General features: G+C 41.3%; 1 protein-coding gene across 1 annotated transcript in view; it reads right to left on the bottom strand.

The window, feature by feature from the left end:
- Positions 1–2779: 2779 nt before the first annotated feature.
- CHAT (choline O-acetyltransferase) overlaps positions 2780–26062 on the bottom strand; it is a 47392-nt gene continuing 24109 nt past the window's right edge. Inside the window, exons 8-15 of the mRNA XM_075934806.1 lie at positions 22316–22485; positions 21500–21600; positions 20457–20585; positions 19192–19314; positions 14462–14603; positions 11420–11482; positions 6745–6882; positions 2780–4375 (exon numbers count right to left, since the gene is read on the bottom strand). Of these exons, the coding sequence (XP_075790921.1) occupies positions 4118–4375; positions 6745–6882; positions 11420–11482; positions 14462–14603; positions 19192–19314; positions 20457–20585; positions 21500–21600; positions 22316–22485 (1124 nt within the window). The 3' untranslated portion in view covers positions 2780–4117. The remainder of the gene's footprint in view (positions 4376–6744; positions 6883–11419; positions 11483–14461; positions 14604–19191; positions 19315–20456; positions 20586–21499; positions 21601–22315; positions 22486–26062) is intronic.

The raw sequence follows: 26062 nt of genomic DNA, 5'->3' as shown, positions 1-26062 counted from the left end.
TTTGACCCCTGTTAAAGTCCTAGTCTTCACAACATCCTCTGGCAAGGAGTTCTACAGGTTGAATGTGCACTGAGAGAAGAAAAACTTCCTTTTATTTGTTTTAAACCTGCTGACTATTAATTTCATTTGTTGACCCTTTGTTCTTACATTATGGGAACAAGTAAATAACTTTTCCTTATTCACTTTTTCCACACCAATCATGCTTTTATAAACCACTATCATATTCTCTCCCCCCCCCTCCGTTAGTTTCCTCTTTTCTGAACTGAAAAGTCCAAGTCTTTTTAATCTCTCTTCATATGGGACCCATTCCAACCCCCTAATAATTTTTGTTGCCCTTTTCTGAACCTTATCCAATGCCAATATATATTTTTTGAGATGAGGTGACCACATCTGTATGCAGTATTCAAGATGTGGGCATGCCACTGTTTTAAATAGAGGCAATAAGATATTGTCTGTCTTATTCTCTATCCCTTTTTTAATGATTATTAACTTTCAGTGTGCTTTTTTGACTGCCGCTGCACACTGAGTGAATGTTTTCAGAGAACTATCCACAATGACATCAAGATCTCGCTCTTGAGTAGTTATGATGGGGACTAATTTAGCTATATTGTATGTCCCATTGGGATTATTTTTTCCAATGTGCATTACTTTACATGTATCAACATTAAATTTCATTTGCTATTTTGTTGACCAGTCACTTAGTTTGGTGAGATCTTTTTGAAGCTTATCACAGTCTGCTTTGGTCTTAACTATCTTGAGCAGTTTAGTATCATCTGCAAATTTTGCCACCTCACTGTTTACCCCTTTCTCCAAATCATTTATAAATAAGTTGAATAGGGTTGACTCTTGGGGGGACGCCACTAGTTACGTCTCTCCGCTCTGAAAACTTACCATTTATTCCTACTCTTTGTTTCCTGTCTTTTAACCAGTTATCAATGCATAAAAGGTCCTTCCCTCTTATCCCATGACAACTTATTTTACTTAAGAGCCTTTGGTGAGGGACTTTGTCAACGGCTTTCTGGAAATCTAAGTATATCCACTGGATCCCCCTTGTCCACATCTTTGTTGACCCCATTAAAGAACTCTAATAAGGCATGATTTGTCAAATGATTGGCCTGGGGGCAGAGGGATCATACAAAGTCTCCTCCCGCTGTGCTGCCTAGAGCAGGGGTGTCCAAACTTTTTTCAAAGAGGGCCAGATTTGATGAAGTGAACATGCGTGAGGGCCGACCATTTTGCCTGACATTCTTTGAACCATTAAAATTAAATGCAAATTAACTATTTTATGCAAAGTTTATTGCAAACGGCATACTTTTCATTTCGTCACATGGATGACAAATCTAAACAGGTGTTAAATCACTCTGCCTTTCATATATGAAGGCCAGATGAAAAAAAAAATCCAGGAAGCTGAAATATGTCAGGAACATTGTAAAGTACATTACATATTATTGGTAATAAAGGTTGTCTGTCAACTTTTAAGTTCAAAAAATATGAACAGGAACATAACACCAAGTATACATGTTGTGTCCAAATATATTTATAACTGATTTAGACCAACTGACATTAACTGAGATTTTACAATGTATTCATCTCAATACATATGGATTCATTGGGGGCCATAAAAGATAGATATTGCCAACTTACCTGTGGGGCCGTATTAAACTGGAACACGGGCCGCAATTGGCCCGCGGGCCGGACTTTGGGCATGCCTGGCCTAGAGGGAACTACCAGCTGTTTTAAAACAGCTGGTGATTCTCTCTAAGCACTGGGGGCAGAGGGCAAAGACTTCTCGTGCTTCCCCTCTCTCTTCCTCCCCTCCCCCCAGGCCAATCAGAGTCTGTGGGCAGGGGATCACAAGAAGTCTCCTGACCCTGCCTCTTCCGCCTGAGGACTTCCCCTTCCAGGGCAGCCTGATGCCACTTCAGAAATGTATGAAGTGGCCCCCATTTAAAAACTATTGCCCATCCCTGGTGTAGATAGTGTTTAGAGCAGGTCTGGGGAAAATACGCCCCGTGGTCTGACTCTGGCCCACCAAGCCACTAGATCTGCCACATGGATGCAGCAGGGAGCCCCAGGCAGGCTACTCTGCTTGCCCTACAGCCTGGCACACTGCTCAGGACAGCTCCCATCAACCTCCCACTGTGAAGATGGTGTCAAGCCGGTTTAATGTATGTCAACTCCAGTTACGTTATCTCCATTCTATACAGAACACAGGGCCATCACTGTTTTCCATTTCTCATAGTCTCTTGATGCAAACTTAGCTTCTTCCCATGTCAATTTGATAGCCGTCTGGTGCCATGCGCCCCTGGTGGGGGAGGAGACTACGTGCTCCCCTGTTCCCAGATCTTGATAGGTCTGGGGACAGGGGAGCAGCAAGGCAACATGGGCAGGATCCACTGGTTGCCCACCCATGGGTAAGGGTGTTCAGTTTTGAGTGAGCAGACAGTTAGTTGGCAACTCTGCCACAGAGACATGGCAAAACAAATGCGGCCATCCTGTTCTGTGCACATTTAACAGGGTTGAAAATCCACACTGAGAAAACTAGAACCAGATCATCTACAGACCAGGAACACCAATAACATTTTCTGCGACTAAAATAGAAGAGGTCTGATATTTCATATACCTTGATAGCATTGAAAATATTTCAGATGGAAATGATGAAGACATCATAGCAAATTTAGTTTCAAGACCTTTGCTTAAGTAAGAAATGAAGCTAAAATAATTGCTGTCTGTGTGATTTAAATAAACTCAATCACGTCTTTTCTTGCAATACATTTTATTGTATTCAGATTTTTGCGGTTTAAATATTCTGACTTCATAGTACCAATATACAGTTTACTTCAATTCTATATATCTCTGGATATAATATTAGTTTCTTTAAAGCATAAAACTTAGAACAGAAAAAATTAAGATGCTATAAATACACATTTACATTTGCCATAAATCTATACTATGTTATAAAAATAAAAATGTCACTAAAATATTAATTTTGTATTCTTGTAATTCACATACCATAAAGTGTTCAGATACATTGTTATAGCCATTTCCTGCTGAGCTTATGTGCATAACTCATTGAGACTACTTACAGGGGTAATGCCAGCAGTATTTTATCCCTTAATATGCATCACTGTTAAGATTTCTCCCACTTTTGTTTGTACTTTGTGAATGTTCATATCCATGAGAATCCTCTTTGTAAGTGAGAGATCAATCCATAAACTTCTTTGGGCACAGCCCAGCATTGGTTGATTGGGTGGATGAGAGAGTGTGTAGGCTTGGAAGGATTTGATTTTTTATCAGTAAATATCAATATTTCATTTTACACACACAAACTGATGAAAACATATTTCCATTAATGATCAGAATTAAAATGTACAAAGAGGCAAAGGAAAAAAAAGTATTGCTGAATTTGGTATACAGACAGTTTACTTCGTATATGCTGATATGTGATGTTGACAGTTTGTGTTTTAAACATTATAAAGCTTTAACATTTTGAATCTCAGTATCTACCATCATTAAATAATTTTCTGTCCTCACATTTTCCTGCAACTCTGAAAATTTCAATAGATAAAAACAAAAAATGTTCAAACCCGTAATTTTATGCAACTGTGAACATTTAAATAAATAAAAACTGGAAAACGCTTAAAAATAAGTATGGATATCAGTCAAAATTATTTTTAAAATAATTTTGCTAAGTCTATATATAAGTTTGTATATATGTACATTGCATGAAACTTTACCACCTTAAATAATTTTGCAGGTAAAAGATGTATTTCAAATGTCACCAACATGTTTGTAGTAAATCACTCCCACTTGCTATAACAATATAATTGTATTAAATTCATCCTGCCAAACAACATTCTCAGAATTCTTAGTATGAGTGATCTATTCACAGCTTTGTGTTTGAATAATAGGTAATAATTTTGTTAATTTTCTATAGGTGCATATGCTGAGATTAAGTGTTTTAAAGCTGTCGAACAACATTTTATTCTACAGGTCTAAAATAACAAATTTTAAATATAACAAAAACTAACCACTTTCTGAAAGCCACAAAATATTCCACTGCAACACGGTTTCAGATAACATGGTGATATGTGGTTCAGTTAACTGAGAGACTGGATCACAACTGAGATTTTGTAGGTGTTTCTTGTTTAGCCAGCGATTTTGTCATAGTAGAGTTGCATTTGTTGCACAAATCTCTCATTTCCATGAGGCTTTCTTCTATAGCTTTAGCAAACATGGCTGAGGAGGTCTCTTTACATTCTTTAAAGCTTGAGATGCAGAATAATATATGTTCTGGCTGTGGATTATAACATGCCCCATAACCATTGGGGACCACAGGCCCATAACAGCAGAACATTTCCATGGTGGTTGGAACCTGATGGTGGGGAAAGAGTGATTTCAAGTTTAATCAGGGCCACTGAAATAATCCAGTTATCATTAAAGAATTTTTAAAAAGCCCCATGCATTTTAAACATAGAGGATCCTATTACCAAATATGGTTGACTTAATAGGAAGTTTGGAGCACAGAGCTGGACACCAGAATCAGCATTGTGACAGATAAAAACAGCTATGTATGAGACTAAACACCTATCTGAGTGTCCTAATACAAATTTTGGCTGTTCTAGTCAGTTACCTATGTTTGAGAACTGGGCTCATTGCCTGAGATTCAAATGCATATATTTCATTTATTCTATCGTTTTAACTAGACCTTTAACATCTATTCGCTTTGCATACTGATTTCTACGGAATAACTGGGACTGCATATCAACAATTATACTACCTAAAATTTCCCTAAGATTTAACTCTACTTATCTCAAGTTAATTTAAATTTGTAATGCACAAAGTTTTAATGAGTTATAGAATGTAATACTTGTTCGGCTCCTAACATTTATATAATCAGGAGGCCATGAAAAAACAGTATGTTTTAATTTATTCAGCTATTAATTGAGACAATTTTTCTGCTACGATTCAGATTTAATTGTGACATAATACTGGAATGAAACACTTCCTATTGAAAGAAATTTAAAGTCTGCTAGAAATCTATACATTTCAGGTTTGGGTACATGAGCCTTCAAAAGTGACATTTGGCTTTTTAATGGCGTAGAACAAGCCATTAGTCCTGCTAATAGAGTCATACCATTGTCAGATAAATTTGCTGTGGAACAGCCGAAGGCCATAAAGCTATTCAGAAGCACTTTTTTTGCTCATGGATGGCTTCTTGGAGAATTTATGTAGTGGTATTCTGGCTACATTCACTCATGTCTGAAAGCCAACAAACATTATGACAAGATCAAATTACTTATTAAGGTATTTATGCTTCTGCGCAATAATATCAGCACTTTTTATAGCACACTCGCAGTCCCATATAGTTGAGGTAGAGTTTCAGTAAATGAATTAGTATATAGTTTTCATTTTTCACTAAACCCTGCCACTGTATCTAGAGATACATTTAATTTGTAAGTTTTGATTACACTTGTACAGAAAATATTATTGTTCAAAACGTTGAATCTAGGCAATATTGGCATGGTAAAGCATCTTGTTACAGCATATACCATCTGTACATGGAAAAGGTCATTTCCACATCAGTTCAACTGTGACAATTTTTGTGAATATCTGAAGGAGGAATAAACCTACAGTTAGGATATTTACACTTTACATTCCCTAATCTGTCCCTGTACATGTTGGACAGGCTGAGCCAGCGATGGTCTTAGGCCTGTGCCAACTATAAGTTTGCCTTTGGGTTCCACTAGTCACAGGATCTGAATCTTACAACCTCATTTCTAGTTGCTGTCTTTCCCAGTTTTCATCTCCTAAGTTCTTGAATGTGTTTTGTTGTTGCTGCCTTCTTTCTATTGAACAGCAAATTAGGATGTCCCATCTGGTTTATATCAGAGATTGCAGGTTTTAGCAACCAGGTGTGTTAGAGTCGGGTAACAGCCAGCCAGTATTTTTTTAAGTATGAAGAAGTGGGGGGTGCTCACAGGTGAGGCAAGGCTACACAAAGCCTTGTACCTCTTAGTAGCATGCTTAGTAGCAACCTAGGATAACACTAGCCTGAAATTTCCAACACAGCTGCCTTTACAAAAAATATTTATTCAAGCTTCATGGCCTGTCTCTCCACAATGGCAGCATGTCTGGCTTAGTGACTGTGCTGTCACTGGAAAACAGAATTACTACAGGATTTGTCAACTCTAGAAGGACAAGGGCAAGAAGGGAGATCTACAGTGGAAGGGAAGGAAGCCAAGGCTCGCATACACATGCTTGTTTTTGCATTTAAGACTAAGCTTCGCAAAGTTTGTCAGTTGAGGTATAACTTTGGGATAAAGAAGGGAAGCTATGGCTTCATCCAATTTTTATGATGTGTATTTTGACTATGGAAAAATACTGTGGAATGAAAATCAGGAATTTTGCATGGATGTTGGTGTCATTGTCATAATATATCAAAATGCCATTCTCATAAATTAATAGAGGTTGCCTATTTCCTAGAACTAGAAGGGACCTTGAATCCAGTCCTCCTGTCTTCACAGCAGAGCCAAGTACCATCCCTGACAAACTTTTGCCCCAAATTGCCTTTGCCAGGATTGAATGCATAACCCTGGGCTTAGCAGGCCAATGCTCAAATCACTGAGCTATCTCTCTCCTCACCCCTGCTATTGTGAACTATAGAATCTGCTGAACAGGAATGAATTACTTCTGTAATAAAGACACTTGCTATAACAAAGCCCATGAATTTGAAACACTAACCTGGCTGGTTGAGAGGATAAATCGACTGCTTGTCAAATATGTTTCATCTGTAAATATCTCTGGCAGTTCTTTGAAGTGCTCCCGTGCTGTCTCTCTGAGCCCTAGCAAGTGATTGTCTATCGCCATCCCAGTAATGGCCTAGCAAAATATAATAGAAAACAAGCAGTTTAACTGACACAGAATGCAGAACTTTAGAACTCCCAGCTGTTGCTGACATTTGCCTTAATTAGACTTGGAGGACTTTGTGTGGAATAATGCCCTAAATGTATTTTAAAATTACTCAGAGTATGTACATTCTAGGTAATGAATAATAAAAGTTAATAAAGCATCTTTAAGTGCTATGTAAGAGCCTGATCTTCAAAATGTTAAGCACCCATAACTCCTGCTGAGGTTATCTGGGGTTAGCAGTGCTCATTATCTCTCAAAATCAGGCCCTGTAAATATAATGGGTGGGATTTTTAAAAGAGTTGAAGGGAGTTAGATAGCCAAGTTTCAACAACACTCCTTTTAGGCTCTTGTGAAAATGTTACTTCACAGTATGGCTACGTCTGCACTGGCATGATTTTCCGAAAATGCTTTTAGCAGAAAAGTTTTCCGTTAAAAGCATTTTCGGAAAATCGCGTCTAGAGCGGCAGGACGCTTTTCCGCAAAAGCACTTTTTGCGGAAAAGCGTCCGTGGCCAATCTAGACACGGTTTTCCGCAAAAAAGCCCTGATCGCCATTTTCGCGATCGGGGCTTTTTTGCGGAAAACATTACTGTGCTATTTACACTGGCTCTCTTGCGCAAATGATTTGCGCAAAAGGGCTTTTGCCCGAATGGGAGCAGCACAGTATTTCCGCAAGAACACTGACGATCTTACATGAGATCGTCAGTGTTCTTGCGGAAATTCAAACGGCCAGTGTAGACAGCTGGCAAGTTTTTCTGCAAAATCAGATGATTTTGCGGAAACACTTGCCAGTCTAGACACAGCCTACCTGTACTGATTTCAAGGAAGCAAAGCTTCAAAACCTCTCTGAACAGATATTTCTCAACTTTTGGATCTGGGTCCTGGTTGTTAAAGGACTTAGGATCCAACAAAATTTAGATCCAGAGTTTTCTTGTGTTCCCAGTCACTTCAGAAGAAAAGGTCCAAGAGGTGAGGGTGCTCTTTCTTTTTTGTTGTTGAAGCTACCACTGACTTAGCTTCCAAAGTCCCATCCTTCCATGCATTAGCCTGGCTTGATTCTCTTAGGGTTAGCTCTCCTTTTATTGCTCTAAAACACTTATCAGGAATATGGAAGAGAAAGCCCTGAGACACTTGTCCCAACCTTCCTGTGCTTTAGGGGACTAGCACTGAATTAACTGAGAATTAAAAATCATGTTTAAAAAAATCCTGACCACGCCAGACTGGTTTTGGCTGTTCTGAAGTAGGTGGAAAGTAACTCCAGATGAAGACACATTTAAATCTAACCTTTTCCTTCAGTTTATTCACCACAGCTGCCAGTCATGGATGCTATCAAAAAACCTTGTGGTACATATTCAAGTTCCTGGTGAATCAATTAGCGAATGTGTAGATTTTATCTCAGACAGACAATTAGAGTTCATCATTGATGAAATCATTTGGGAAGGGCAGATCATTTAGATGCAGAACAAGAAAGTTCACACAGCAATTAAAATAGAACTGATGACCAAAGGGCATTGACTCTTCCAGGACACGGATGATAAGATGCTTTAAAAGGGTAGGAGACAAGTAAGACTCAAAGAAGGCAGCAATTTTTTTGTCTTTCAAGGAAATAATTGTCCCAACGTCTAAGTAGATGAATGATGTAAGGGACAGGGAGTAAATGACCTTGTCTATTTATGAAGGAGAACATAGCCTTTGGTCAATGGTCTGTATGCCCATCAGCGCACATGGCTTAGAGACACTGGAGAAAGGACTGTGCAGCATAACAGACATTACCTTGGTTTTTCTTATCAAGGGAAATTGACTTGATGATCAAAGGACATATTTTGCTATCACAAGATTTATAAAGCTCTTAGCACTGACATTTTTGAAACATAGATCAATGCCATATCTGAAGAGAGACCGAGACAGGCTAACGAAATAAACTGTGAGTCAACACATAGGAAACATTGTGCTAAATTGAATTTTAGGGCTCCGAGTTTAAGATAGCAATATTGCTGCCAAGCTCTAACAAGGGCAATTAAAATCACACTAAACTGCTCTTTGTGTTATGAGGTGGATGTTTTATTTTCACTAGGACTGGTATGTTTCAGTCTATAACATATACATTTTAGTCACATTGTAGAAATCTTCATCTGAATTCTCCCAGAGTTGTAAGGCACATCAGTTAAATAACATTCCTATGAGAGCTTCAGGGGATAACTGAGTTAATCTGTTACAGAAAAAAAACAACAAATGGTCTGGTAGCACTTTATAGACTAACAAAACATGTAGATGGTATCATGAGCTTTTGTGGGCACAGCCCACTTCTTCAGATAACTGGGGTTATGAGTAGGAGATATGAAAACTCGAAATAAGTGGGAGTACTTTTACATCTAAAACTGAATTAAACTGAATGACTGCATCTAGATTGACAAGATTTTGCACCAAAGTGGCCGCTTTTGTGCAAAATCTTGCCCCCTGTCTAGACTGGCCGTGAGTATTTGTGCAAGAACACTGACTTTGTACTGTACAAAATCAGTGGTTCTTGCACAAATAGTTTGACGCTCCCGCTCATAGATAAGCCCTCTTGCGCAAGTATTCTTGCACAAGAGGGCCAGTGTAGACAGGCAAGTTAATTTCTTGCACAAGAAAGCCCAATGGCTAAAATGGCCATCGGAGCTTTCTTGCACAAGAGAGCATCTACACTGGCACAGATGCTTTTGCGCAAAAGATGTCTTTTGAGCAAAAGCATCCGTGCCAGTGTAGACGCTCTCTTGCGCAAATACTTTTAACAGAAAATCTTTTCAGTTAAAAGCATTTGCATGAAATCATGCCAGTCTAGACTCAGACAATTTATTAAATTCTCAGTTGTGTTAAGGGAGGGCCCAGGGATCTCTCTGAGATTCTGTGCTAAGGCCTGTACACATATTCACAGTGAGAAACAGTTCCTGAAGAATTTAAAATCTATATAAGCAGATATGAGAACTGAAGTATTAATATTCCCCCTTTACAGATGAAGAACTAAAGATCAGAAGAAAAAAAATCTATGGCAGAACCAGAATCTTTTCCTTCCACATCCCAGTGCAGAGTCTTCACTACAAACCACCATTCCTCATCTCTTTCTTCAGTCCACAATCTACCTCCTTGTACCTGTCTTCCCCCTCACATGCTGCACATGCCTTTGCAATAAGGACTAGTGGAGAATGCTTTCTTGTCTATTACTACTATTTAAACAGTAATCAGCAATAATTATGCCCAGCAGCTTACAGAAAATGTGTTAGGCATTGGACTGAGGTAAAACCAAAGGTGGTAAATTCTTTAACAAAACTGATTATTAACAATTATTAAAATCATGAGTGATTTGAGTACGTATTGATTAGTATTGTAAGTCAGCGCATTGTCTTGACACAGCAGGTTGTGAAGTGTTACCAGGGCTCAGCAGTTTCATTTTTAATCAGCAGAAAATGGGTTGTTTTACAAGTAAAGTGATTTCTTCACCAGGGGACCCCCTTGTTTTACTGTAGGACACCTTCAACAGTCTTTCAAAGAGAGCATCATACAATCATTCATTTGTTGTTAATAACCCTGCAAGTTCTAGGTCAGTATTTGTAATACATGTCACTCTAAGGTGGAGTATATGGATGCAGCTCCATTAATGTCAATTGAGCTGCATCCATATACCTTAATGCAATGCAAATAATTAATAATAATTAGTAAGTGTCACACAAATGTCCAGTGTCCATGTGGAGAGGTCAACTACACAAGGACATAGTCTGTGACAACACTATATAAGAACTATCATATTTAGAAAGGTTATGCCCAAGAGTATTATGTCCAAAAGTTATCATGTAAGCTAACAAGTGCTATCTTGGTCATACGTTTAACCTTACCATATCAGCTTCTGGAAGGTGTTTCTTGAAGTGAGATCAAAGAAGATGGAGCCATATGGCTGTTTGATCAGATAGTCAATAACATAGTGTGAGGTCCTGGAATCCTCTAGTATCCAGAGATGCAGAAGGTGTGTCTACATTAGCATGATTTTGCACAAAAGCACCCGCTTTTGCGCAAAAACATGCTGCCTGTCTACACTGGTGGGGAGTTCTTGCGCAAGAACACTGAAGTTCTAATGTGTGAAATCAGGGCTTCTTGTGCAAGAACTATGATGCTCCCGCTCAGGAATAAGCCCTCTTGCTCAACTGTTCTTGTGCAAGAGGCCAGTGTAGACAAGCAACATGAATTTCGCGCGCAAGAAAGCCCTATGACTAAAATGGCCATTGGAGCTTTCTTGCGCAAGAGAGCGTCTACACTGGCACGGATGCTCTTGCGCAAAGGCACATGCCAGTGTAGATGCTCTCTTGCGCAAATACTTTAACGCAAGAACTCTTGCGTTAAAGAGTATTTGCGCAAGATCATGCCAATGTAGACGTAGCCCTAATATTTTTGAAGGTCATGTACTTAGTGATTATACCTTCGTGTTTTTGCTATAAAACTGCATGGCTTTCATCCAGGCAGAACAACATTTTACTCACCAAAATAGTATAATTAGTCTGAGCCATGATTGCATCTTTAAATCGTTTCATCTTCTCAGATTCCTGTTGGCGGAATAAAAATGTAACTGTTACTGAAAATCTCTCAGTGAAATAACTTCTACTGGCAACAAGCTAGTAACCAATTGTCAGTACACCCAATGCTGCCAGTTACCTCAAAATACCAACTTCGTTGTAGGCATTTTGAATGAATAGAAGGCCACTGTGTTTCATAGTCATGCTCACTAGTCCTGCCATATTTTGTGGGGGTCAAATAGGTCATAGGACCTAATCTAAAGCCAAGGGAAGTCATGAAGAGACTTTCAGTTGTCTTAGTGGAGTTTGCATCACGTTCATCGTCAATATAAAGCTTAATATATATTTTTACTCATACTCTTATCTGAAAGGGCAGCAGGTGTCACTTAATAAATTAGGGTATGTCTACACTGCGTCGTTCTTGTGGGATACCGTGTCTTTTAAACAAGACCTGTTATATTTCAAAATGTGACAGGCTTGCTATTCTGATGTCCCTGTAAACGTCGTTCCATGAGGATTAAGGGACTTTTCAGAATAGTGGTTTATTTTGATATTTGGCACTGTCTACACAAATTATGAAATAAGCTATTTTGAAATTAAATAGAAATAAGCTATGCAATTTGCTTAGGTCAAATTGCATAGCTTATTTTGAGCTAAGGATGCAATGTAGATGCACCCTTAGTGAACAGAACCAGTTTACTGAAACAAACATGATCAGCAGGGATGAGATGCACTAATGAAGAAAATTCTCAGTAACTATAAACAGGGTAAGTCAGTGTAGGCCACTGTGGGCAGTCAGTAAAGTTTGCAATAGATAAAGGTCTGATTAATTAAATTTCAGAAGACATAATAATTGCATAGTTTAATCCAGCCTTCCAAAACCATCATGGACATTTATCTGACCAGGAACTAAATCTACTGAATGTACTTGATCATGATGACAATGACAATGATGTTAATGAAAAAAGTATTGATATTTTATCAGCTGATCAAAAAAATCACTCCCCTGAGTGAATGGGCAATTAGAATTTTCCAGGTCTGCTTTAGCTCCTGTCAAAAAACAGTCTTTAGGACATGGGATCAACCCTAAAATACCTCTGTATAGCAAGCCAGATGCTGCAGATTAGGGAGATCTTGAAACAGTCAAAAGTTACTGACTCCTTTTGTGTAGTTCTAAATAAATAGGGAAGCTTCAGCTTGCATGGACAATCAATGATCTTTTGAATAAAGAATTCATTTTAGAAGCAATCCAAGGCTACTCAGAGATCTTCACAGCACAGAATCTGATCTCTTTATGACACTAGAGCCAAGACGCATGTCCTTTATATACATTACATTATAAAATGCAGTCTTTACATGTGATTTACAGCTTCTCAAGCAGTCTCTTCAATGTCAGATGTTCTTTCCTGTGAAGATAATGTCTAATCCATGATATACATCTCCTGTGCTAGAAAATCAATCTTAGCCAGACTCAGTCTTTGGCAACTGTTCAGACTATCATTTCAAAATCACTTTCTCTGGTATCAGTAGCAAAAAAATAATGATTTGATTTAGACTACCAGCAAAAAATACTTTAGAGAGAAATTTCAATGTTACTGAAAAGACGCGTGCCTTTTAGTACAACCAAAAAGAAAAAAAAATCTTTTCACTTCCATTCATGGACTGTAGGTCTGAAAAATTCAGGAAGTAGAAAATCTTCAGTTAAGGGAATCCTGTTTCTAATTCATTTTGTAACTATATACTTATGTGAGTCTAGTCTGGAAAAGAATAGTTAACTCTGAACAAATATATGTGTTCCAAAATTATGGGTGAAATATTCACAGAGCAATTCAGCAGCCCAGTACCTTTCCAAACATGTACTGACAAATATGCATCCTTTTTAATCTTCAGGAAAACCATAATTCCATTGGGCAGAGATGCACAAGGGTTCTTTAGATTAAATAAAGACATCATTATCTTCCTTATTTATTATTGCTGAGGGGTGAGATAAAGATTTGAAAGGCTGGAGCACACAGAATGACTGTGCTGGCAGAGGTGGTTCTAGAGAAATGAGGACTGTGTATCCCATGTGACAGTCCCTTGGTCACTGACAGGACGCAACACAGTTAGTGTGCTCACCAGGGATAGCCTGTTTCAGCGATATCCTGTTAACTCTAAGCAAAGACTATTACACAGTTATATCCTGTTCAGGAACCAGCACAGCCTTGCCAGCATCATGTCAGTGGATTTTTAACACTGAGTTTTTCTGAGAGCCCTGTTCAGCACAGGGTTTTTGGACTGGACAGGCTTACAGAAGTGGAAGATTTGGTGGGGGATTGGAAAATGGCACCTAATTATACACTTCTTATGCAGTCTGTGGCAGGGGAGCGGACAGCCACATGCGTACATGGACAAGGGGTGTGTGTGTGGTCGGGGGGGAGCTCCTAGAAGGGGAGGAGCCTCAGGCAAAAAGGGTGGGGCCAGGGCAGTGAACATGCCATGCTAGCTGCCCACTGCCCTCAGCCCTCAGTACCGGGCAGAGTGCAGCATCCCCCCTTCCCCCAGTCCTTATATACCCTGTGTGGCACTCCAGCAGCTATTTAAAGAGCCGGGGGTTCCAGGCAGTACTACTGCCACAGTAGCAGCAGCAGCCAGAAGCCCTGTGCCTTTTAGGATCACAGAGCCCTAGAAAAGTTCCCTCCTTTGTCCTCTCCTGTTGGTGGGCCTGGCCTCTGGAAATTTGTACACTGGTCTGTACTATACTAAGATTTCTTAAATCACGGTACATCATTGCATTGCAATGTTAAAGTTCCAATAGATGCTTGGACTATGACTTGCACCATGCTAAAAGACACTCTGAACAAATATCTTCAAAAGTTTCAACTTCACTATAGTGTATATGAGGCCAATATTTTTGTCACTCTATATTTTTATGTTCTTTTTTATCATCTAGTGGATAGACCCAGTAGACTGAAAAGCGTGCTTTTTTTCCCTCTATTTTAAATAAAAGCAAAAGAGAAATTAACATACCGATAGAGATGACTTGTCATCAGTCATTGATTTCACAAAAGCTAAAGCTTCTGGGGTTGCAGACCTGATATTGTCAACTCTTCCCTCCTCAAATCGGCGTATAGAAGCACTTTCATAGGTAGGAACAAGTCTGCTATGGCATCTGGGAGAATGAAGTATGAAAAGCAGAGAGCAATTTTTTCAGGGAATCATAAAGGCAAAAAGAAAAATGAGCTCAGTAGGTTTTATTTTTATGAGGTTGATTTTATTTTTGTGTAGTATTTCATTTTAATGTTGCTAGAATTATATAAGAAATTGCCAAAAGACAAATACTATGGTATAAAGAGCTGTACATAGTTGAATATTTATTTTATTTATGAAGCACTAGTAAAAAATTACTTGGTAGGTAACAAGAAGGCTAATTCAACTAGAATTTAATGAAAGATCTCTAGGACTGTTTTATTAGTGCCACATGATAAAATAATTGTGTGATTAATCATTTACGTACAACATTGAACCTGTTTTATTTCAAACCAGAAAAAAATGGATTGCATGTTTTGTTGTGTATATGTCACAGAAAACAACGAGAGGAAATTGAATGCCATTTCAGGCATTCATGTGTCTGTACACGAATGCAAGAAGCCTGGGAAACAAGCAAGAAGAATGAGAAGTCCTGGCACAGTCAGAGAATTATGATTTGATTGGAATAACAGACTTGTTAGGCTGACTCACATGACTGGAGCACTGTCATGGAAGGGTATAAATTCAGAAAGAACAGACAGGGAGAGAAGGAGGAGGAGTTGCACTGTATGTAAGAGAGCAGTTTGATTGCTTAGAGCTCCAGTATATAGAGGGAGAAAAGCCTGCTGAGAGTTTTTGGAGGTGGGAGCAACCGAGGTGATGTTGTGGTCGGTGTCTGCTATAGACCATCAGATCAGGTGGATGAGGTAGATGAGGCTTTCTTCGGTCAATTAAGAGAAGCTTCTATATCACAGGCCCTGGTTCTCATGGGGCCTTCAATCACCCTGGGTATGTCTACACTACCACCCTAGTTCGAACTAGGGTGGTAATGTAGGCAACCGGAGTTGCAAATGAAGCCCGGGATTTGAATTTCCTGGGCTTCATTTGCATCTCGCCGGGCACCTCCATTTTTAAATGTCCGCTAGTGCGGACTCCGTGCCGCGCGGCTACACGTGGCACGGACTAGGTAGTTCGGACTAGGATTCCTAGTCTGAACTACCGTTACTCTTCGTTACTATCTGCCGGATTATCAGATATGCTGGACTATCAGAAGGGGGGGCTATGAGGGGTCTGGGGTAGGGTGGGCGGGGATGCCACCCCAGACCCCTCATAGCCCTCCCTTCCGATAGTCTGGCTCTGCCCCAGGCATCCCCAATTCAGCCTGCTGCTGGTTAGTTTCAGCAGCAGCTGAATTGGGGATGCCTGCGGCAGAGCAGCTGGGGTGCTGCCGGATTGGTTCAGTAGCGCTGCCCCTCGGTGCTGCAAGACCAACCTGGCAGCACCCTAGCTGCTCTTGGGGACGCCTGGAGCAGAGCAGCTGGGGTGCTGCCGGGTTGGTCCCGCAGCACCGAGGGGCGGTGCTACGGGACCAACCCGGCAGCACCCGAGCTGCTCTGCCCCAGGTGTCCCCAATAAAGCTGCTGCTGAAACTGACCAGTGGCTGACCAGAATCAGCCGCTGGTCAGTTTCAGCAGCGGCTGAATCAGGCCGCCTGGGACAGAGCAGCTGGGGTGCTGCTGGGTTGGTCCTGTAGCACCGCCCCTCGGCACTGCGGGACCAACCCAGCAGCACTCCAGCTGCTCTGCACTAGGCGTCCCCAAGAGTAGTTGGGGTGCTGCCAAGTTGGTCCCGCAGCCCCGAGAGGCAGCGCTATGGGACCAACCCGGAAGCACCCCAGCTGCTCTGCCCCCGGTTTTCCGATTCAGCTGCTGGTCAGTTTCAGCAGCAGCTGAATCGGGGAAGCCGGGTGCAGAGCAGCTCCAATTGTCCGGCTGCCCGGAGCACTTCCGGGTTCCCGATGGTGCCGGACCATCAGGAGTGCTGGAGCATTGGATGCCGGACCAATGGAGTTTTACTGTATATGGCAATGGTGGCTGTCTTCTTCCAACGTCATGGCATCCAGGTTTACCCTTATTTGGACAATTGGCTTCTAAGGAGCTGGTCCTGATAGCTGGTGGAGGTTCAAGTGGGCCTTACCTGGACTACACTCATGAGGTTAGGCCTCCTACTCAGCCCTGGAAAAATGGACCCTCATACTCAGGCCTCGACAAATCCGCTTATCTACTCACCCGTGGCGAGTAGATTTCAGCCGGTCGCCCCATTCACCGGCGGTGCGCTCTTGCGCAGTGCGGGGCTGACGAGTGGTTTTCGCCACGGTCGTCAAAGCCCTGCTCAGACCACACAAAGGATTGAGCTCATTGGGGCAGTTTTGAACACTACCAAGGCTTGGGAATTTCTGTCAGAGCACCGCTTTATCACAATGACCTAATTGGTGTGGTCTCTCGCTGATGTCCCAGTGACCACGGCCAGAATGCGTCTCAAGCTCCTGAGCCACATGGTGGCTTGTATAATTTTCATCCCATTTGCCAGGCTCCATCTCCAGCTCATGGCTCATGTCAGTGTATTGTCTGGCCCATGACAGCATCAACATGGTGGTGGTGATGATGCCTTGCCACATGATCCATGTGCTCCAGTGGTGGCTGGACCCACAGCCAGTGAGGGTTGGAGTCCATTTTCATGCTCCATGGCCTGCAATTGCCCTCATCACAAGCGTGTCTACTTTGGTCAGGAGAGGCTCAACTCGGAGATCTCATCACTCAGGCAATGCAGATGGCTGAGGAATTGCCTCTTTACAATCTGAGACACTAGGAAGTGCCCGCAGTATTGCTCCTTCCAGAAACGCAGTATGGGGTCGTTGACAGACACATTCCCGATCCTTCTTGTGGACTAGACTGCTGCATGCATTCTTGAGAGTCCACAAAGCGCATCTCAAAATCCACATGCACAGAACGAACATCATCTTGGTGGTCCCTGCTGGGTCACACCGGCACTGGTACCCACACTGCTGGAACTGTCGATTCAACTCTCCATCCTGCTACTCCTCCTCCAGGACCTCATTGCACAAGACAGTGGTTGCCTCCATCTCCCCGACCTTCGCTCCCTCCGTATGATTGTGTGGAGGCTGCATGGGTGAACCCTGCTGAGCAAGTGTGGTTGGAACAAGTCTGACATGTCCTCAGCTGCAGAAAGCCCTCTCTCAGACTTATGTATCTGGCCAAATGGAAAGGATTTTCATGGCGGTGCTCTCAGGGCAGCCTGGCCCTCACCTCTCTATCCCTCCAGTGTTTGAATATCTCACGTCCCTGAAACAACAGAGTCTGGCAACTTCATTGCTGGAAGTACACCTGGCAGCTACATCAGCGTTCCGTCTGGGAGAGGTAGGTCACTTTGTCTTCACAAGCCTGCTGGTTGGGTGCTTCCTTAAGGGTGTGGACAGGCTCCTCTCACCAGTCAAGTGCCCTGTCCCTGCATGGCATCTCAACCTGATCCTCTCTGCACTTATGGGGCCTCCTTTGAACCCTGAGCCATGGGCTCTCTCCTGTACCTCTTGTGGAAAGTGGCCTTTCTGGTAGCCATCCCTTTGGCATGGCAGGTGGTGGAGGAGCTCCGTGCGCTAATGTCCGAACCTCCCTACACTGTTTTTCATAAGGGCCAGGTTCAGCTCAGATCTCACCCAGCTCTTTTCCAGACGTCGTCTCCAGCTTCCATACCAGCTACAACATAGACCTGCAGTTCTTTGTCTCAAGCCCCACAAGAGCTCACCGAGCAAAAACGGCACTCCTTTATAGCCAGAAGGGCCCTTGCTTTCTGCATTGATCGTGCCAAACCCTTCCACACGTCTTCGCAGCTGCTGTGGCTGTGGCAGACCGCAAGAAAGGGCTGTCAGTATCATCACAGTGTGACTCTTCCTGGACCACAATGTGTATTCAGACGTGCTATGACTTAGCCGAGGTCCCCTCACCACCTGTCAGGATGCACTCACATAGGTGCAAGCCTCCTTGGCTGCCTTCCTCGCTCTCCAGGAGATCTGTCAAGCCGTCCATGCCTTCGTGTCACACTACTCCACTGTGCATCAGTCCAGGAAAGATGCAGCTTATGGCCCAGCTGTGCTCCAGCCAGCAACTTGCTGCTCCAGCCCCTCCTCCTAGGTAAGGCTGGTGAATCCATGAATTGGAATACATATGAGCAAGCAGTCAAAGAAGAAAAACAGTGACTCGCCTTTCGTAACTTGTTCTTCGAGATGTGTTGCATCTACTCCATACCCACCCTCCTTCCCCTCTGTCTGAGTAGCTACAGCTTGAATGATAATAGACAGACAAGAGGCTGTGACCGACCATTCTTGGATTTATCTGGAAATGACAATTTGCTTCCCTTCAGCTGTAGGTTATAGGTTCATTAACTTTGCAGTAACTGAAGGAGTTTTGCTTACTTTTCTAGCTGATTTAAATAGTCCCATTATCACTATAAAAACAAACTAGGGTGGTGCTATATGTCAGAACAAAGTGATTACTATTATGGGTTTCTATTCTGCTTTTTAAGGACCCCATGCAACAGGCCTAACCCCCTTTGGTGCCAATGGGAGTTTGGGTGCAGGACTGAGCCCTTTGTTTTACTGATTAATTGTAAATCTCTGCTCACAATATATTATTCCTGTGATTTGATTAACATACCTGTAAAATGCCAGCTGAAGTGCTATTTGAATGTAGGCATCTGGGCTAGTCTTTTGTTTCTTGATAAACTCTTTTCCATAGTTTTCAAATTTATACACAACAAAATCTAGATTGTTTACTATCCTAGAAAACAAGCAAGGACATTTATTGTAGAGGAAAATGCAGGATTCCTATGTAACATTGTGGTTTGCAAGCAATATTTAGAAAACATTTTTCTCATGTACTGTTCACCACATATCTCACCTAGAACCTGTTGGGTTCACGCTTCCAGTTTAATGTCTGGCACTTGGCAACCAGTAAACTGTTCTTAACTAGCAATCTCTAATCACACACTATTCAACATGCAACTTTAACTTTCAGCATTGCTGTAGCTATGTTCATTTGAGTCAAACACTTTCTCCCACCCCCCGCGGGATTCTGCTCCTGAAGGCTAACCATATTCTGCCTTATTATAAATTACATATTAGTGAAGCACCTGTGTTGAAATAATAGACAGATTAAAAATCTAATACAGACCTTGATTTTATTATGAACTCACATTTCAAAAAATAAGTCACCTTTTGTTTATTTAGAAACAAAGACAATTTTGGGAAGTTTCTGGAACGATCTAATGCCTCTTGTGTTATATTTTAGAAGATTTTTAAACACTTTAACAGTGCCGCCTTATTTAATGGTATCAGACTAAGCAAAGATTTAAATTGGCCATGTTTACGTTGTTTAATTTTAATCAGAATATTAACATAACAAGCTTGAATTTCCCCAAAAACATTGTAAAGTCACTGTGAAAAATTCCATGCATAGCCATTAAGATCTGGAAAATCCAGCTCCGAAGAACTGGCCTTTTTAGTAACTGAATGCTCGAATTCAAATTATCTATTCAAACCAGTTGTTTACTACTCCCCTAAGTACATTTTCCCCTGAGGGAAATAATTTGTTCTGTTTTTGTCAGATCAGACCATATACCTACACAAAGAGAGGCCACTGTTTGCATTTTATGTAAATAATGAACACTATATTAAATTTATTTCCAGTGGTATTTGTAGTTATCGTAAGCTTCTCCTATATTTACATAAAAGGAATGTAATGACAGTAGAGTACCTGAGTGTACTGTTAACTGCACAGCCTTACAGGCCTGATTATGTGAGTCACGGAGTACCTTCAGCTTTCATGGGAGTTGAGGAAGGGTGGGCTCTATAATTAATTAATTGTTGGTCAGGTGTCTCACAACTTGAAGCAGTTCAGAAAAGTCCAGGAATCTGCAGTACCTTTGAAGTTTTTCTGCTGATGATGCTAAATGTCCCTGAATTTCTGGAGAACATTTCCATCTCAGTCTTCTTGGAGTAGGAAGCTCACTCACAGAATCAGCTCTGACTAATTTCTTAGAACTTTCCTTCCTGTAAACATGATAGAGAAAATACAATAGAGACATAGCAACAACCCATTTCTTATGAATGTTGTTATAGGTAAAGCAGTTTCTGTGGTATGCAGTAGAAGCCAGAGTGAGCTCTGATATCACAGATGTTCTATATTGCTGGGAAAACATATACACATGCAATGGGCTTAATTCTGATGCCATTTATACCAGTGTAAAGCAAGAATAACTTCAAAGAGCCAGTCATTTGAGTTGTCTCTAAACACGAGGTTTTGTTTTGGGGTCAATTTTTGCTTGTTGGGACAAAGCCTACTCTGAAGCCAAAGGGGAAACTCTCACTGATATCAAGACAAGTAGGATTTGGTCTGTTAAACAAAAATGGAGGAGAATTAAAGTCCTACATTGTTTCAATGCTTTCAAGTCTGCAAACTGCAATTCCAATTATAAACGACCATAATCAGGAGTATGAAGTTGATTTGTGGGAGAAACATGTGACTTCACTGTGAACTGAAGTGGAGCTAAAGACATAGCATTGAATTTCACTCTGAGGCCATGTCTACACTACGTGGAAGATTGACACTACTGCGATCAATCTTTTGGGGTTCAATTTAGCAGGTCTAGTGAAGACCTGCTAATTCACACTGAAGGGGCTGGTACTCTAGCTCCTCATGAAAAGTAAGAGAAGCCGACAGTAATGCTTGCTCCCATCAAACTGCTGTTGTGTGGATGGTGATTTAAGCTACATCGACTCCAGTTATGTAATTACTGTGTAGACATTATTTCCCCTTTAGTGTAGACATGCCCTGAAAGAGCATCCCAGTATGCTTAGAACAGTTACCACATTGTTTGTTTTCAGGCACATTCATTTCTTTGAACATTTGAATAGAAAAACATCTGGATGCTGTTCTGCTATGTTAATAATGCAATTGGACTCACATGTGCTTGAGCAAATGTTCACTGCACTGTACCAGGACGATCCCATCGAAAGGGGAATGTTCACACACTATGCCACAGACTCCATCTCTTCCCACAACAAACTAGCAAGAGAAATGCCATAGCATAAATAATAAGCATAGGATAATGTACTGGATGCACTGTGCTTTGGATAAGATACAGCAAATGGATGGATGATAACAATACAGCATTGTTACTTCTCTGTTGACTTGCATACAGAGCCTGCTCCCTCCAGAGGACCAGAGTTGGGAGAGCTTTGTATTAATGTGAAAGAGTTGGAAAGAAGAGGAATTATCAGCTGCTGTCATAATTTTTCTTGTTCTAGATTTCCTAATGTAACCTTTTTCTTTCTTTTACATTGGGAAAACGATATTCCTGGAATGTAGAGGAAATAGCTCTCAGATGCTTGGGTAACGAGTCACATTATTAATTAAATTATGCAAGTGTTACAAAGGACACACAATACACTGCAGCACCTCCTATTCCACAGAAAGGTCTTGCTTCCCCTGTCTGCTGTCACTCATGGGCAGGAAGCCATTCTGGTCTCAGTGCCAGTCCTTCCCAGCTTCTTGCTTGACATGCTGATAGAACCCTCCTCATTTTGTGGGTTCCCAGTCTGACTATCCTGCCTTTGCTAGTGGTCTTTGCCTGATCTCTAAAGGAAATGAAAAGTCATTCTGGCATCCAGGCAGATATCCATCAGAGCATGTGGTAATCAGCCCTGACACATGAGACGTGAGTATGGCATGTTTAATGGGAATCAGAGCAATTACATGTCAGAGCACAGTAAGACCTTACCTGCATGGGTTTGTCATACCAGCGATTGGCACCATTTTTATCATAGCCTCCCCCATGTAGAAGTTGCAAAGCCATATTTCTATCGCTCAGTTCCACTCCACTTGAGCCATCCAGACACACCAAGCAAATACATCGTTCAATCATATCCAGGGAGTCACGGTTAGTAGAGTCTGTGGATAAAACATCAACAGGTTTACAACTGCATCTTGTTGTTTGCATTACAGAAGCACCCAAAGTGCTCCGTGGAACAAGGTGGTGGCCACAGTCCTGCAATGAGTGCCAGGCAGAAGGGCTCCTCTGTCCTGCAGAGCCCTATTGCCATCAGAACTCATTGAAAGGCCAGGCCGATAGAGCAAGACAATTCCTGCTCCAAAGAATTCAGACTTTTGTGTCAATTTTGCAGTATAACTGTCTTTCTTTTACAATAGGTCAGTAGTGTCAGTCTCTACAAATTACCCACTTTACTATAGCTCATGGGACAAAATCAAGCCTTTATTTTTTCCGAAGTAACCATATAAGAATTCAGGTAGACCTCACTTCACTTCACCATGACTTTTTCATCACATCATATTTTCTTTGATAAAATTTAGTTGCATGCATTCTCCCTGGGACATTTACCAAACCATGCAACTAAATTTTATCAAAGCAGATGTGGCCCCTGATATGTGGCTTAATAAACATTCCATGATAAAATAACTGGATCTCTTCCCCCGCCCCCCCAGCCCCGTTTCATTTTGTTGTTTTCACAGTAAAAATCCTTGTGAAACAAGGAAACACCTGTTCTCTCACACTACGTCGATACTGCACATTTATTTTGGAATAAGCTATTCTGGAATAGTTATTCCGAAATAGCTTATTTCAAAATAGCACATCTACACTGCAGGGAAGCCTCAAAATTAGCCCAAGGCAGGCTTCCCTAATGTAGATGCACTATTTCGATTTAGAGCCTCAGGAGGCACTGGGGAGCAATAACTTAGAATGGCCCTGGTAAGGGGCTATTTCAAAATAGCAGAAGTGGAGCGTCTACACAGCCCTATTTTGGAATAGGCATTATTCTTGGTAGATTGAGGTTTACTGAAGTCGGAATAAGCCATCCGTTATTTCAAAATTATTTTGAAAGAACGGAATTGCTGTGTAGATGCTTGCATAGTTATTTCGGAAAAACGGCCATTGTTCTAAAATAACTTTGCTGTATAGACACACCCTCAGTTAGCCTGAAATTTTTCATCTTGGGAGCACTGAAAAAAAATCTGCCTAGTGAGTAAACTCACATTTTCCTGTTAAGTAAGTGTTTCCAACTTTCCCAGCTCTATGTCAATAAAGAAGATAACTGTACAGTTGAGTGCTCAACTCTACAGTTGAGTGCTCTCAAATTATTGTGTAGAAGGCAAAGCATTGGACTGGCAAATGGGAAACTTGGGTTCTGTTGCCAGTTTTACCACTGGCATGTCAATGGTTTTACCACTGGTACCTCAGTTTCCCCATTGTAAAATAAAGATAACGATACGCATCCCCCTTTGTAAACCACATTGAGATCTTTACTGAAAAATGCCAGATAGGAGCTAGGCATTATTATAATTTGAAAATGGAAAAATATGAAGTTAAAGTTGTGGGGTTTGTTTTGTGAACACTTTATTGCATAATCTATGCTCTGCATCTCCTTCGTTCCATTCTGTCTGACACACTTTGAACAAAGTGCACTTACTTTGGTTTTCAGTCTGTGCTTCTCTCTCCCATCCCCCCTCAAAGGTGATGTGCATAGAATTTTTCAACAACTGGGCTTGCACTCCCTTTTTCTTCTTTGTGATGAATAAAGGCAGGAATGATCTATCTATCTATCTATCTATCTATCTATCTATCTATCTATCTATCTATCTATCTATCTATCTATCTATCTATGGCTTTTAACACCAAAATATTAGGAATGTAAAGTCTGGCCTTCAATGGGAAGGCCAATATGAAGTGGAAAAAATGTTTATTGTTAGTTCTTAATCATTAATTGAAAAGGTAAGTGTGGCAAATTTAAGGAAGACTTGTGATTGTAGTCTAGGATATATTAGTGATTGTTGTTAAATGGTTGTTATAAAAAACTAACCAGTTTCATACATTGACTTAAAATCCCTCTTAACAGCCTACAGCTGCTCACTTCCTTCATGTGAGGTTGTCATTTACACTATCTCTTCAGTCACTGTACAGTGAAAAGGAGGAAGAAAATGCACAAAGAAAAGTGAATAAAATGAGACTCCCATGTTAGAAACAGCAAAGGAATCGGAAGATACCTTTACAAATGAACCAGAACATGTCCAGAGAACCAATCAGTCAAACACTGACAAGTTCATCATGTAAGCAGAAAATGAACTGAAAAAGAACTCATGTACCATGACTTAGGATGGGGAAAAAAATCCTAGAAGGAATGAAAACAAGGGCTTAGCAGAGAACAAAAACTGCATAAACAATTTTAGCTTGTGCCCCTCCACCCCATCTAACACACAAAATTGTATTTAATCTGATAAATTAATCTTTCTAGGGGACTTATTTTTTTAATAGGAAAAGAAGGGAATCAAAGGGGCTAACTTTAGACACTAAGGGTATGTCTACACTATCCCCCTAGTTCGAACTAGGGGGGTAATGTATGCATACCGAACTTGCTAATGAAGCCCGGGATTTGAATTTCCCGGGCTTCATTAGCATAAAGCCGGCTCCGCCATTTTTAAAAGCCGGCTTGTTCGAACCCCGTGCCGCGCGGCTACACGCGGCACGGGCTAGATAGTTCGAACTACGTTCCACGAGGCGTACAGATAGTTCGGAATAACTACGTAGTTCGAACTATCTAGCCCGTGCCGTGTGTAGCCGCGCGGCACGGGGTTCGAACAAGCCGGCTTTTAAAAATGGCGGAGCCGGCTTTATGCTAATGAAGCCCGGGAAATTCAAATCCCAGGCTTCATTAGCAAGTTCGGTATGCATACATTACCCCCCTAGTTCGAACTGGGGGGTAGTGTAGACATACCCTATGGGTGTGTCTAGACTACATGCCTCCGTCGATGGAGGCATGTAGATTAGCCAGATCGGCAGAGGGAAATGAAGCCGCGATTAAAATAATCGCGGCTTCATTTAAATTTAAATGTCTGCCCCGCTCTGCCGATCAGCTGTTTGTTGGCAGATCGGGGCAGTCTGGACGCGACGCGCCGACAAAGAAGCCTTTCTTGATCGACACAGGTATGCCTCGTGAAACCAGGTTTACCTGTGCCGATCAAGAAAGGCTTCTTTGTCGGCGCGTCGCGTCCAGACTGCCCCGATCTGCCGACAAACAGCTGATCGGCAGAGCGGGGCAGCCATTTAAATTTAAATGAAGCCGCGATTATTTTAATCGCGGCTTCATTTCCCTCTGCCGATCTGGCTAATCTACATGCCTCCGTCGACGGAGGCATGTAGTTTAGACGTACCCTATGAGACTGCAACTCTAATGACTTTAGTAGATTTGCACATGCTTTCACCAGATCCAAATTTAGATCTTTGTATTTTATTAGGTTTGCAATATGAACTCAGTTAATGACTGTGTGTGTATAACAATCGTGACTGGTGTACAACATAACATCTTATAGCTTCTTTGCACTCTCACTCTCTTAAATTCCCATTTTTTCTTCTCTATCTAATCACATTTATATGCCCCCCATTTCCCCATTCTCATCATATTTGAGTGTCTCACAAACTCTACTCTGCTTATCTTCATAATACCCCTTTCCAGTG

The sequence above is a fragment of the Pelodiscus sinensis genome, chromosome 8, assembly GCF_049634645.1.
Source record: "Pelodiscus sinensis isolate JC-2024 chromosome 8, ASM4963464v1, whole genome shotgun sequence".
Classification (NCBI taxonomy): Eukaryota; Metazoa; Chordata; order Testudines; family Trionychidae; genus Pelodiscus; species Pelodiscus sinensis.
Note: the sequence above shows the minus strand (reverse complement) of the source record. Positions and strands in the feature narration are given on the sequence as shown.